General features: G+C 35.4%; 1 protein-coding gene across 2 annotated transcripts in view; it reads right to left on the reverse strand.

Moving 5' to 3' along the window:
• Positions 1 to 290: 290 nt before the first annotated feature.
• Con (leucine rich repeat protein connectin) overlaps positions 291 to 13779 on the reverse strand; it is a 114380-nt gene continuing 100891 nt past the window's right edge. For both annotated transcript variants that reach the window (XM_014239726.3, XM_036372438.2), the window contains one exon: positions 291 to 2770. In XM_014239726.3, the coding sequence (XP_014095201.2) occupies positions 1779 to 2770 (992 nt within the window). In that variant the 3' untranslated portion in view covers positions 291 to 1778. The remainder of the gene's footprint in view (positions 2771 to 13779) is intronic.

Consider the following 13779-nt stretch of genomic DNA (forward strand, 5'->3'; position numbering starts at 1 on the left):
CTTTTTGGCGCAATGTTTAAATAAATGCGTTAACAAAGGCTTCCACTTTCAGCCTATATCACTTATAAGAAGTTGACTATAAATTATTTTCTAATATTAATAATTTTTAACAATAAAAACTTTTTTTTTAGGTTAATTAAACAAAAGGAAACAATTTCTTTTCTTAAAATGTTTAATTCTTTAATTTTTCTTTACTGTTGAAGGTAATTCCAATTAAATCAGATTAGCCTAAAGTCAAAATATTTTCATATATCCTGAAAAATTTGGAATAAATAGTCTCGTTATTTAAAATTTTGGTAATTTTTTATTAAAGAAATAAAGCAAGCACAAGTCGTTGTTCTATAGCTATTTTATATACTTAAAACTAATTAGTAAAATTAAGTTAATTTTTGGGCATAAGTAAAGTACAGTCAAATATTTCAGAAAAAGAAAACAAAATACAAAATCTAAAATCAAATTAGAGTATAGAGTAAATTATTTCGCTAGATAAAATGAGAGTTACTTAAGCTCAGTGTAGTGGCATCACCTCGCACGCTAATTTTGTGTCCCCAGTACTAGACCGACACGGTTGCACAGAATAGATCGTTTAATATAAAACTAATACATGTGTTTAATTGTATGACCAACACATGGAAATATACACAAGACTAAAGAGATAGATTGTTGACAAAAAAAACTGAATAAAAATAGATATGTAACTTAATTTTTATGCGAATTAAAAAATTTTTGCTGTAAAATAGAAAAATTACGTGAAGCGGCGTATTTTGTTCATTTTAATGCATGAATTATTTTTACACTTAACCAATTAGTTTTTACCATTTATATAGCAATATACATATATATGTATCTAATTTAAGTTTTTTATTCTCTCATTAGGCGCTAATTCCTATTTTATATTTTTAATTTTTTCGCTGCCCGACAGGCAAAAATAATTTATTTTGAGTTGCTTAAAACTAAGTGCTTTACCATTTGCTCTTAAAACTATACCCTATATTTATTTTTAATGTAAGGTATAATTAAATTTTAATTTTTCTGTGTGTGCTTTTGTAAGGTTTTTATACCAAAAAGAAAGTAAGCATACAGTTAATTGAAGCACGTCTTGAAGTTTTCTTATGTTTTTTGTGTTTAAACTTATTAAGCGTTAAATGCTTAATAATATTTTTTTTTTGTGTAATGAACATTACAGCTTCGTTTTTTTTTAATTCATTGTGTATTATTACTTTTTTGCTTTATTTTATTTAGTTTTATTGTTATATACAATCATAAGCTAACTACAAATTATGTCTGCCCAGTTTTATACTAGTTCATTTAAGCTGGCCGACAGAAGCTGTTCATGTAGGCATTAAAATGTTGTTGTTATTTCTTTCCTTCTTTAAGATTTCGCTTCCAGGTGTTTTTTAATATGTACAGTGTTTGCTAAAATTCTGCGCTTCGGCTTTCAACTGCATTGGCTCACGCAAGAGATCGTTTCACATTAAATACGCTAACATGTGTATCTAAGTATGTGTGTGTGTACTGTTAGAAATTATTTGCAAATACAAAAACGCCGAAAAATCGTTGCATAAAATTCTAATTCGAAATTTTCAATTCACTTCAAAATAGTTAAAGGAAAAATGTAAAATAATTTTTTTTTTTATAATTTATTGTTACAAATTACCACTGTATATTCCATATTGGCAATTGTCTACACACAAATATTTCCACAGTATTCTTAAACGCAGATACACATTTAAATAGAATAAATGTTACCTATTACACCCGCGCGCCGTCCTTGGTGTTTAACCGATACGCCGTCTGCTGCTGAAGCGTAACATTATCGCCGCCACGCCCACCAAGGTCGTCGTTGCCATTGAAAGTGCGCTACCGGCCGACGACATGTTGCTCTGCGCCTGATTGCTGCGCACATCCATGAGATCGCGCGACAATGGCAACTCTGTCGGATCGCTAAGCTCGTCGTGACACGGCAGACGTTCGAGTTTCAATAAGAACAGACACACCTTGATGCCTAGCGGCTGTGGCTTGCTACCGCCATGTTCGTTGATTGTATTGGTCGGTCCAATCACATCATTGGTTTGCTGATTGTACAAAGCATTCTGTTTGAGCGCGTCCAAGCCTTCGCCCAGTTCGATTTGTTGTGCTAACAGCAGGCCATGCGGCGCAGCAGCGCCACCGCCTAAACCGGCAGCTTCGTCGTAGTAGTCATCTCTTATTTTGGCGGGCAATACGGATTTCTTTTTCTTCTCACCAATTATATTGACGGTGGCAACGTCTGGCATACCTGAAGCTGCCAAGAGCGCATCATTGTATACTTCCGGCTGACTGCTGGCGACAACTGTGAGCACATTGCCATCGGCTAACGAACGCTTGCTTAGCGACAATACGTGTTCACTGTGTTCGGGTGTTAGCGCAACGGCAGCAGCATCGATCACATCGACATTCTTATCGGCGGTTAATTGCATTTGTCCCAGACGCTGTCCGTTACCGCCGACACCGCGCTGTGTGCCACCATTTTGACGTGACTTGGAGAATCGTTTGCGTCCGCTATTGTTGCCACCGAGATGTAGTTCGGCGCTGTTGCCGCCATTGTAGCTGCTGCCAATGTTGAGTAGATCTAAAATATGATTTGGTACGGGCTCAACAAAGTTGGAAATTTTCGGATCATGCAGTGTGCATACGAAAGTCTCGAGCGCCTCACGCAGTGCAGTATAGCGTGTACGATTTTTCAGCTCAAACAGCCATTGAAGACGACAATCGCAAACGAAGTTATTATCTGCAATGAATAAGGAGAGGAAAGGAGAATTGTTAATAATGTTACAAGTGGGCGATTGCTAAGGTCTCACTAAGACCATATTCAGATATTTGGGCGAAACAATGGAACAAGTAATTTTTGTTAGAACAATACAAAGTGCTACTAGGGAATGCAAAGCACATTCGTGGACAAATAGAAGAAACACTGCTAGATTTACAAGCTGAAAATTGCTTAGCAGTTCACCAGCTTCGATGCATTGTGACCATGAAAGTTGGTGCGTAGTAGTGGAGCACAAAATATTGCCAATTTATTGTTGGTCAGTTGTATACCCTTCTTAGCAAAGCCGTATATTTATATATCTTTTTTTTTACGAACTCCGTGACAACCTTGAGTACATTGCTTAAATATGATGCAATATTCTACAAGCTATGAATACAATGTTCGCCAGATGGGAAGGAGTTGAGTGAACTAATCTATATAATTATCATCTGATCAAATTTGATCCGAACCAGGAAAACCCCTACATTTTTACTTATTCTATAACAAATGTTTATGATCGCCTTTAAAGTAGGCTCTTGAGTCAATACAGGGATGCTAACTTTTTCTCCAATTTTCCTTACACCTTTTATAAGTATCGGCTGGAATGTCCTGCAGTGCCCTCGGCGAATTTGGTTTTTTCGATTTCGATTTAATTTATGGAGCGCCATTGGCTAGATTACTGGACAGTCTCGACGATATATTTATAAACTTACGTCTCGTCACCAATACTCGATACTGTTTTTGCAAAAGATTCAGGTCTTTTGGTACAAGTCTAGCATTGACACATTTCATATCTAAAACATTAACGAAAATAAGTTGAGTCAATTCTCTGCTATCTCTCTGATACCAAGCCCGATGGATTTCAAGTACTGTTTCTTTAACTGAGACAAGTTTTCAATGAGTTCACGACCTTCTTTAAATGGTTTGTGCCCCTCAAATATTTGTGTTGTATGAGAAAGTAGACTTTGCAACACACTTACGCAAAATTTTCAACGATTCGGTCCAATGATTCTATTGGAAACACAAAATTTCCGGTCCGTTGTGGTATTCAAAAACAGCTATATACTGGATCACAAGACCCTTACAGATCAATAAACGCCTTGCGCCTATCACAAATTTTTTGAGACTCCGGTCGGTTTCGATTATCTTTTCTGGTCCACCGAAGGTAAGATTACCGAGATGTTTCAGCCTCAGTGTTGAAAAGGCTGGTCAATGGAGAAGAAAGAGCCTGAATGTTTCCACCTTACAATCCTACAAGATTTTAAGCACTACCGCATGAATGCCTATTGGACAGTGTCCATTAAGAACTCCCACGTTTGCGGCAAGATGAACTTTAGGGGCAAGTAGATCTCTTTCCAGAAAGATCTCGCAGTCGTATAGGAGCTGGTTGTCGCCTGGTAAGCGCACGTGAGGTCCAATGGTTCATTCCGTTGTACCCAGGTACCCAAACGAGTCCAACTAGTGAGGACAGACACTCCTTAACTAGCTTTGAGCGCACAGCTAGCGAGCTCAGCGCTAGTATTGCCCCTCTGCTGTCGAAGTGCATGCTCGCCTCTCTGAAAGAAGCTGCATTTCGTAGCAGTATGTCTACCGCACCTTGATAGCAGTCACTTCTGCCTGAAAAATACTACAATGGTCGGGTAGCCTAAAGCTAAGATTGACGGAGAGCTCTTTACAGAAAACTCTCCTTTCAACCTTCCCTACTAGCTTCGACCCATCCGCGAAAAAGTTCACTGCGTCTTGCTAATAGGATCCTAAATGTTGGAAATTCGAAAGTCGCGAATTACTTGAAGTTTAAAGAAAGCTTTCTTGAAACTATGGACCACCAGCATCATATGTAAGTGTCCATAAGAGTAAATATCCGCTTCCATTTTCACTACTTTAAGCAGCTTAGGAACTAAGCCGATTTCTTCTGAATATTCTTCATACCTTTTGCTGTCATAAAGGGTATTCCCTTTGATCATAATTTCCTGTAACTGCATTACCTCGATGTTCAAGCGAACGAATGTATACGCCTTGCAAACAGTTCAATGCGTTCAACCTGTGGCATGCGACAATACGCGCTCTGAATACAGTGTCCAATGCTTTTGTCTTTTGCTACGTCTTCTCGTTTGCTTTTGCTGTTGATTTCGCAACTCTTTTGTTTTGGTTGTGTTTTCTGCCTTTTACTAAAAGCGCACCAGCGCTGTCAAGCGTTTCAATTACGTGCTCAATTATTAGCCTTCACGCCCGGATTGAAGACAAAGGTCACCGACACACACACACATATACGGACGATCAAAGTATGCACCGCCTTGTGAACCATCCATTGCTTGCTCTCCACAATGGTTGGTAAAATGTATGCGCTCATCTTACCATCTACCGTTGGTTGCATACACATACATGCACACACGTACATACATAAATAAAGACTTTAGAAAGCGTGCGGCAATGGCGATTGTCTGCTCTGTTGCTCAGAAGCGGGCTGGACGTTCAAAGTGCGGCTTTTGTTTGCTCCTCGCATTCAAATATGTATGTAGCCATTCGCCTCCTTGACCGCTCGCCAGCACTCCGTTATCGGTCGATCTATTCAACTATCTGTCACCCATCCACTTTCCGTCACGTTTACCAATTTCTATTTCAAATTGAAATTCGTATTCTGTCTCACCAGGCGCCACACACATCCACACACACACACACTCTCATACATAGATTTACATTTTTTCTGCTCGGCAACACATTGTCTTGCCTCGCATTGCCCGTCTCTTTGTTGACCTATGCTGCCTGCCGGTATTTTGTTTCGTTCGAATTGCCACCCAATTGAGTTGTCGCTGTCAATTTATAGAGTTGCTGCCGTCCGAATCTCAGTCGCATTGTGACTTGACGTTAAATTTCCAAAATTTTCAAATTTCATTGCTTGCTTCTCCAGCTGCATTTCATTTTATTGCAATTGACTTGGATTTGTGCTTTGTTGTTTTTGTTTTACTCCTCTTTCTTTTTCGATCTAAGCAATTGGCATAACAATTAAAATACTTTGACTTCAGTGTTGACGCTGTCGATTTCGATTATCCTCAAGGCATATCGGAATTGCAGTCAAGCTGCCATTGAGAATAGCAATAATAGATAGTTTATTACAATATTTGTTTAAAACTGTAGGCCGTTAGTAAAGTTTTGATTTCCGGAATTACAAATACTATGATTTCGATAGTTTTGCTTACTAAACAATTTTGAGGTTAATTTGGTTTTAGAAAATGTCAGTAGGCGACGAATTTTAATTGAATTATAATAAGTTGAATTATTAACTTTTAAGGCTTTGAGTTTACTTTTATAATCTGAACTTAATATACCCTAAGTTTGTCGCAAAGTTCGCAACACACTGAAAACTTTGGAGACCCTGCGTGTCGCACTGAGTCGATTTAGCCATGTCTGTCTTCCCGTCTGTATAAATAGTCGCTAGGTTTTTTAAGATATCCACCTAAAACTTTGCAGACGTTCTTTTTTGCGCAAGAAGCTGCTGATTTTTTTTGGAATCGCTAGAATTTGCCAAACAAACAAAACTTTTTTATTTGACAGGATATCTTTTCAAAATTTTGCACAGATTATGACCTTAAGAAATCTACAACCTCCGAAGAAATGATTCAGATCGAACAGTTATAGCATATAGCTGCCATACAAACTGATGGATCCAAATCATGATAAAGATGTTTAGATGCCCTTTGTATGTAAGATATTCACCTGTGAATGGTTACTAAATCTTGGTACTACAAAAAACAAATTTCATCGGTCGAAAAAGCCAATAAGAGACGTTGAGAACCTTTGAGATTTCGCCAGTAATTATGTAACGATTTTTAAGCACAATTTAATATATTGTTTGAAGTCTTGAAGGAGTCAAATTATCATCGCTTTACGACTTCCACTGTATGATTTGTGCCAATCAAATAGCTCAATTTTCGATAAAATGGACTCGCGAACAAACATTTTCAAAGTTCCGATGATAGTACTTCTTTCGAAAATACTAAATAACAAGCAACTCCTGCCATGTTTACCAAATAGAAATAAAAAAAAAGTTACTGTGAAAAAACTTGACAAGAATTTTTTTTAATTGTTAGATAACACTTTAAAGCGCTGCTAAAGCGAATTTCATGCCTGTTCAACCAAACTGTTGAAGGTTATGCCACCAGCACTACGTAAATGGAAGAACCTCCGATTGTCTTTCCAGCGAAATAGTAATAGTAATAAAAGTTCATATAAGTATATCAAAATAGCCGCATTTACATAAATATTTAAAGTTTTAATTTCGTAAGGCAAATTACCGTTAAGAAGACATGAATGTATGAGCATAATATGTGTGTCCAAATGCATGGCAAGACCACATCAAGTCAAATGTAAACTAACTAACCACTAACGGACTGAGTGGCAAACTGACTTGGCCTCAAACCGCATTCCACTCAACTAACGGTCAAGTGTTCGTAAACTAATTTAAAACTAACTAAACACAATTCACTATAACCCAAAATGCACTTAGCAATTCCAGGCAACAGGCAACAGCTGCCTCAGTACCTACACACCATTGGAAAATAGGCAATGAAGGCAACAATTTTGGCGTAAATGTGACGGAAAGAGGCGACTTTGACTCTGAGAGTGCCAGCTTGGCTTGTGGCATTCCGACACATTTTTGAAAGGAAAGTTTTTGGGAAAGTGCGCGAGTACGTGTGTGTTATGCATATGTGTGGCAATAAAATCTAATGAAGTGAAGTGAAGAGTACACACATTATTATACATAAATTTATTGTAAAGTTAGCTTTGCGGAAGTTGACGGAAGTAAATGGTCATTTGAAATAAGTGCGACTGATTTCACAAATGTTGTCTCAACTATGAAATGTCACTTAATATTTGGCTTACGCGAAACAAGTGTGAAAATCTTGATTACTGCTAGCAACTTTAAATAATCATAATTTTTAGCTTACGCACAGCTAGATAGGTAGTTTCTTGATTTTGCCTCGTTCGGTCGTCGCAAATATCGGAACCAACGAGAACCGACTCAAATACTATTCACCGTTTGCTGTCGAATTTCGTTGAAAAAGAAACAGAAAAGGATCGTCAACATGCAAAAGCGGCGCAATAACTTTAATGAGCTTTTAGGCAGAGTGTTGCCAGAATTCACAAGAGTCACAAAAGTCACACGTCAACCTTAATATATCAGCTTCAGTGGATCCACTTTGCGGCACATTTGAAAAAGTAATTTATTTTAGTTATATATAGATTCTAATTAAAAATAACTTATATTTAAAAATATATGTAATATTATAAATTGCGTGCTGAATACCTTTCTGTACCGCCAGAAATGTTCGAAAAATGAAAGAAATTGGTAAATAAAAGCATTAATTTGGATATCGCTATTAAAATACCATTCGCCATGTTTTTCCAAAAATATTTCTAACAAATTACAAACAACTTATTAAGTCAAACATAAAATATATACTTTTATTGCTTCAATATTGTCTATATACTATACTTTTGTACCCTAGCTGGGTCCCTAGGAGGAAACTTTGGAGCATCTGAACTAGTCCCCAAGTTTTTGAGATATCGATCTGAAATTTTGCACACGTCCGTTCTCTCCAAGAAGCAATAGTTAACAATTAAGTGAATCGATCCAAATCAATTTATGCTATAAAAGTGCACCCGTGAAGGGTATTAAAGCTTTGAAATATAAGTGCAGTTGAATTAAATTTTTGTTTTGTGTTAACACGAGGTGTGTACAAAGGAAAAGGTGAATTTTGAATTGTTTTGACAAGTTCTTGAAAGTAATGCTCGTCGGATATAATATACTTGCGCCAACCCGCTTTCCAAGCACTTCTGAATTCTTTCTTTGATTCTTACTTGATCTCTTCAATTGTGGCAAAGCGCCTTCCATTCATTGGTTTCTTCAATTTTGGAAATTGAAAAAAGTCGCAAGGAGTCAAGGCTGGTGAATACAGAGGTTGAGGCATGATTATGGTTTTGTTTTTGGTCTACTGAGCGGTATTTACGCGACATTGCTTTTGCTAAATTGTTAGCAATTTCGGAACAAACTTCGCTGCCAAACGTTTCATGCCCAAAACATTCGAGAAAATGTAATGGCATGAACCGATTGATATGCCAAAATTCTTTGCAACTTCCCTAATAGTTATTCGACGATTTTCAAGAACAATTTTTTTCACTGTTTCGATGTTTCTTCGCTTGTTGACGTAGTCGCACCTTCAGTATGCTCATCGTCATCAACATCTTCTCGACCTTCTGTAAAGCGCTTGTACCACATATAAACATTATTTTGAGACAAATTGGACTCATCAAATGCCACAGTCAATATTTCAAGTGTCTTGCAGCACTTTTTTCCAGTTTTAACGCAAATATATTCTTTGATCCATTTCTTTCAAAAGTCAAAAATCGAAGAGCACACAAAAACGTAACTAACCTCTGCTGTTGCCAAAAACAAACTACTAATCGAAATTGGCTCCTAATGCAAGCACATGATAAGCATATGTGTGCGATTATAACAGAAACAAAAAATGGATTGTCAAATGTACAGAACCCGCGAATTATCAAAATTCACCTTTTCCTTTGAGCACACCTTGTATTGCTCTGAAACTAACATCTTGATGGAAAAATTAAATGAATAGTAGGCGGAAATGTTGCCAAATTGCTGAACACTGCGCAATATTTACCGAATATTATGTATATGTCACTAGCTTACACTGCATATGTACATAAGTGCAATGAAAAATAAAAAATAATAGGAAGCATATGTGTTTGCAAATATATACTGAAGTCTAACACAAAAGAAAAAATTACATAAACCAAAAATTGGCATGAAAAACGAAAGAAAATAACTGGAAAATACTCACTTGCCTACCAAAACACTCCCAGCAACGCCAGCAATGTTGCAACAACATGTCAAGCTAATTCGTCGAGTTGTCGTTCATGTAAGTTAAGCGCATACAATGGGGACACATTTAGGCTTTAATAGAAATAAAGGAATTTACAAAAACTACCCACTGGCACCCTACCTCGTTTGGTGGGCGGTGTAGGCTCGGTTAGCAGTGACGAGTTCGGCTGTTGGCGTGTGGCTGTGTTGCCAAATTTTGCACACTTTGAAATGCAGAAAATGGCAAATTTTCACTAAAAAGCATGAAAATGCTGCCATAATCGCCTGTCGCCTAATTGTAGCAACTTGCCACACTTCAAAAGGGTTACCTATTCCTGTTGTTGTTGCCTTTCCTTTTTTTTTTTGTATAACTTGGCTTACCCATTAGCTCTCTGGTTATCCTGTTGTTTTGCACAACTACAACAATTTAGACGTGGTCTGTTATCGTCAGCGTCATTGTAGTTGTTTTTGTCATTGTCTATTTCTATCGCCAGTGGCTACAACATTGGCCTTTGGGACGTACAATTCACTAACGTCGACATGAATATTAGTTTTATCTATGAAAAGCTCCGAAAAGATAAATGTTGTTGTTTTTTTTTTTGTTGGCATTTTGGGTCTGATGTGTGCTTTTGGCAAAATAACAGACAAACTATTACTCACATACACACACATGCGCATTTCTGTTAAATAGTTGTTAGTATTTCGTATACTGGTTCCGCTCTCGTCCCCAGAGTGCAGTCTTGTAAATATTCCAGTAGTTTATTACACACAATATGACTGTAATAAAGAGAATCATCAACAGAGTTTTCAAATTTGAAAATCCTTTTTTTTCGAGTAGCTTCAGTTGTCACTCTCGGTGCGGATGTGGGTGGGGATAGGGACACACCACAAGCATGATGGATTCGAGTATGCAGAAAGTATTGTTATTATTTTAAAAATATTATTCTGTAAAAATATAGTTTGTATATTGGATATGATTGAGTTTAAATATATATATATATATATATCTACTATGTGTGAAATATAAATTGGTTGTTCATAGAAATTTTATTAGCTAAATGCTAAAAACATGTTTTAATGCTTTTTTGAATTTGCGCCTCCATAGACTCCAAAAGCTTGCAGTTTTCAAAAGACTTATAATTTTAAAAATAAATATAAAATAATGTCGTAACTAACTTTCAAAGTAAGAAAAATTTAATTTTTTCAATGAATACTGACAGCCAACAACAAATTATGACATACGTATTGAGAAAATTAAATTATTTGTTGTTTTTCTAATGAATTAATTAATATTTTAAATGAAAATGTATGGGGCAAGCATATATTTTCACTTAAAATGGAAATATATATTTATAAAAATAATATACTGAATAAGGAACAGAAGAATGAACTATATTATTTTAAAACTAACTACTTTTTCATTATAAATCATTAATATGACATAACCCTACAGTGGTTGAAAGCATTCAAATTATATTACTCAGGTAGCCAATTGTTGGAACCACTTCATGATATACAAATGGCAATTTGTGTGCCTAAAGCAACCGAAATTTTAGGATATAAATAGAATAAAAAATAAACAATATATTAATAAAGTGATTATTTATGTAAAATAGGTTCTATTAGACTCAAGACAACACTTGAAACGATTAACCAGCGCATGCATATACAAGTACATATTTGTTATGCCATTTATAAGAATATTTTTCATCCTCTCGCTTACGGCTGCTTGAATGGCTGGGATACATCATAAAATGTCTCATATTGATCAATTCAGAAACAGAATACACTCACATAGTGATATATTAAGTAAGTACGAAGTGTGGTTGATGAAAGAAGTCCGTTTTTACATCAAAAACTCGGTCACTTTTCTGATCTTTATTTAAATCACGTGAGACAAAACGCACAAGGCTTCTGGCTGGTCTTGTACCCAAATTTTCAGTCAAAACTTCTCCAAACAGTATTTTTACTCGTGTTTAGTTCCTCAGCCAAAATTTTTGTATTAAAATTTGCAGCGATACCAACAATTTCACGAACTTTTTCCACGAATTCAGCACTATTACAAGCTTTTAGACGACCTGTGTCTTTGTCGTTATTTAAATCCTCAAGATCTGTAACTTTAATCTCTGTCATCCGATTTCCATGAAGCTTATTTATTGCTTCTTTTAATAGCTAACGCTGCATGTTGTATGATGTCAATATTACGTTCGGCTATTTTTGAAACACACCTGTATGTCTTTTAGTTCGATATCAAAACTTTGTCGCAATAAAAGAATCGTTTTACAAGCAGTATGTTTTTTTATATTATGCTACTGGAATCATTTAATACTGAGATGTTTGATACTAAGCTTTTGCAAATTTTTATAATCAGTTTTTAGATATTACTGAGAGTCTTTTCAGAATACAGTTTCACTAAAATATTGTTTATTTTTTTTATTTTATTTTTTTTTTTCATTCCTAAAAGAGTCTCTATAAGTAAGAGAATAACTTTTCACAGTTGTGGTTCTTTTCTGGTTATATTTTATATTGAAATATATATCAAGTGGTGAAGTTTAGGAGCACTCTACCATTGAATACGCACATATACCTTGGCTTGACAAGATTGTTGCTCGATGTTCAAGAGGAAGAACAGTGCTGAGCCAATGCTTAAAACTTATAAAAAATATATGTATATGTATAATAATAATATAATTTTATATACTATATACTTTATATATTAATAGAGACTCTTTTAGGAATGGAGCGAAAACAATCTTTAGTGAAATTACTGTTGGAGCCGGTAAAATTCTCAAGGGACTGTCAGTAATATCTAAATAACATGATCTCTAAACATGATATTTATATAACAAATTTGACAATTTTTTTTAAGATACAAACCAAAATTGGATTTGTAACTCGGCTTAACATTTTTGGTGCAACAATAGTATGAAAGAAATTGCATTTAATTTTATGTTTAGTGTAAATACTTTGGATTTTACTAAATATAAATGCAATTAATTACATATTTCTACTCAAATCGTTAATATGTCCTTACACTTTCAAGATCATACAAAAGTCTGCGTTCTGTGCCATATTTAAGTATATCCTTGCCTGCTGATTTGGTTTTCAGCGGACACATTTGTTGCCAAATATTATATGCCATTTAATACAAGTTATCAAAGAAAATAAATTTTGCTTATCTCTGTGCATTTATATAAATTTCAATGGTATGTTTTTTGTATTTGCGAAACTGGCAATTTATTATACTCTATTAGGAAGCCATTAAAATGCCAAAACAAACATTTGACCCAACAATAAAAACGACAAATTGCATTGTAACACGCGTTTAAATTGACTTTCAAGTGCAAGAAATGCTTATCTACATATGTATGTATGTATGTGTGTATGCATGTATAAGATGAAAATAGCATGCTTGCAAAATAGTTATTTAGTTGGAGAAAAGGAAATCGACTAAGTGTAGCCGTAAAGAACATATGTTCGGCATATTGCTTGTGGGCCATAATTTAGAAATATCTTTAAGTGCATATGTGTGCGCATATGTGTATAGATTCGCCTGAAAGGAATATAAATCTAGTGCAATGCAATGATTTGTGGCTTCGACAACAAAACCATATGACTGAAAAGCTGAGACATACAAACAACACTCATAGATGTGTATATATGTATATATTGATTTATTTAATCTACCTTCTTTAGATATATTTTTATAGGATATGTATATACCAGTACATCTGCGATAAATTAGTATTTGCACATGTGCCACTTACGCACGATTAGCTTTCTATCCAACACAATTCCACACATGCACATATACATATACTTGTATGTATAAATACTTTCGAACGGATATGATTGAGCATTGAGTCCACTCAGTGGGAAATGCGCTGCTCTCACAGGAATGTCATATCTATGCACATATTTTCGATCAATTAACTGCATATATGCAGATTAACTTATTTATTTGAGTGCTGGCGCAACACATGCAATTTCTAATATTTATCTGGAAATGTATAATTATACAATTATAGATAAATATTTATAAGCGATTGGTGTGCATGCGGTGGCATCGTGGTATTTGCTCAAACTCATATATTATACTGCAATGTTT

Source organism: Bactrocera oleae, chromosome 6 (genome assembly GCF_042242935.1).
Source record: "Bactrocera oleae isolate idBacOlea1 chromosome 6, idBacOlea1, whole genome shotgun sequence".
NCBI lineage: Eukaryota > Metazoa > Arthropoda > Insecta > Diptera > Tephritidae > Bactrocera > Bactrocera oleae.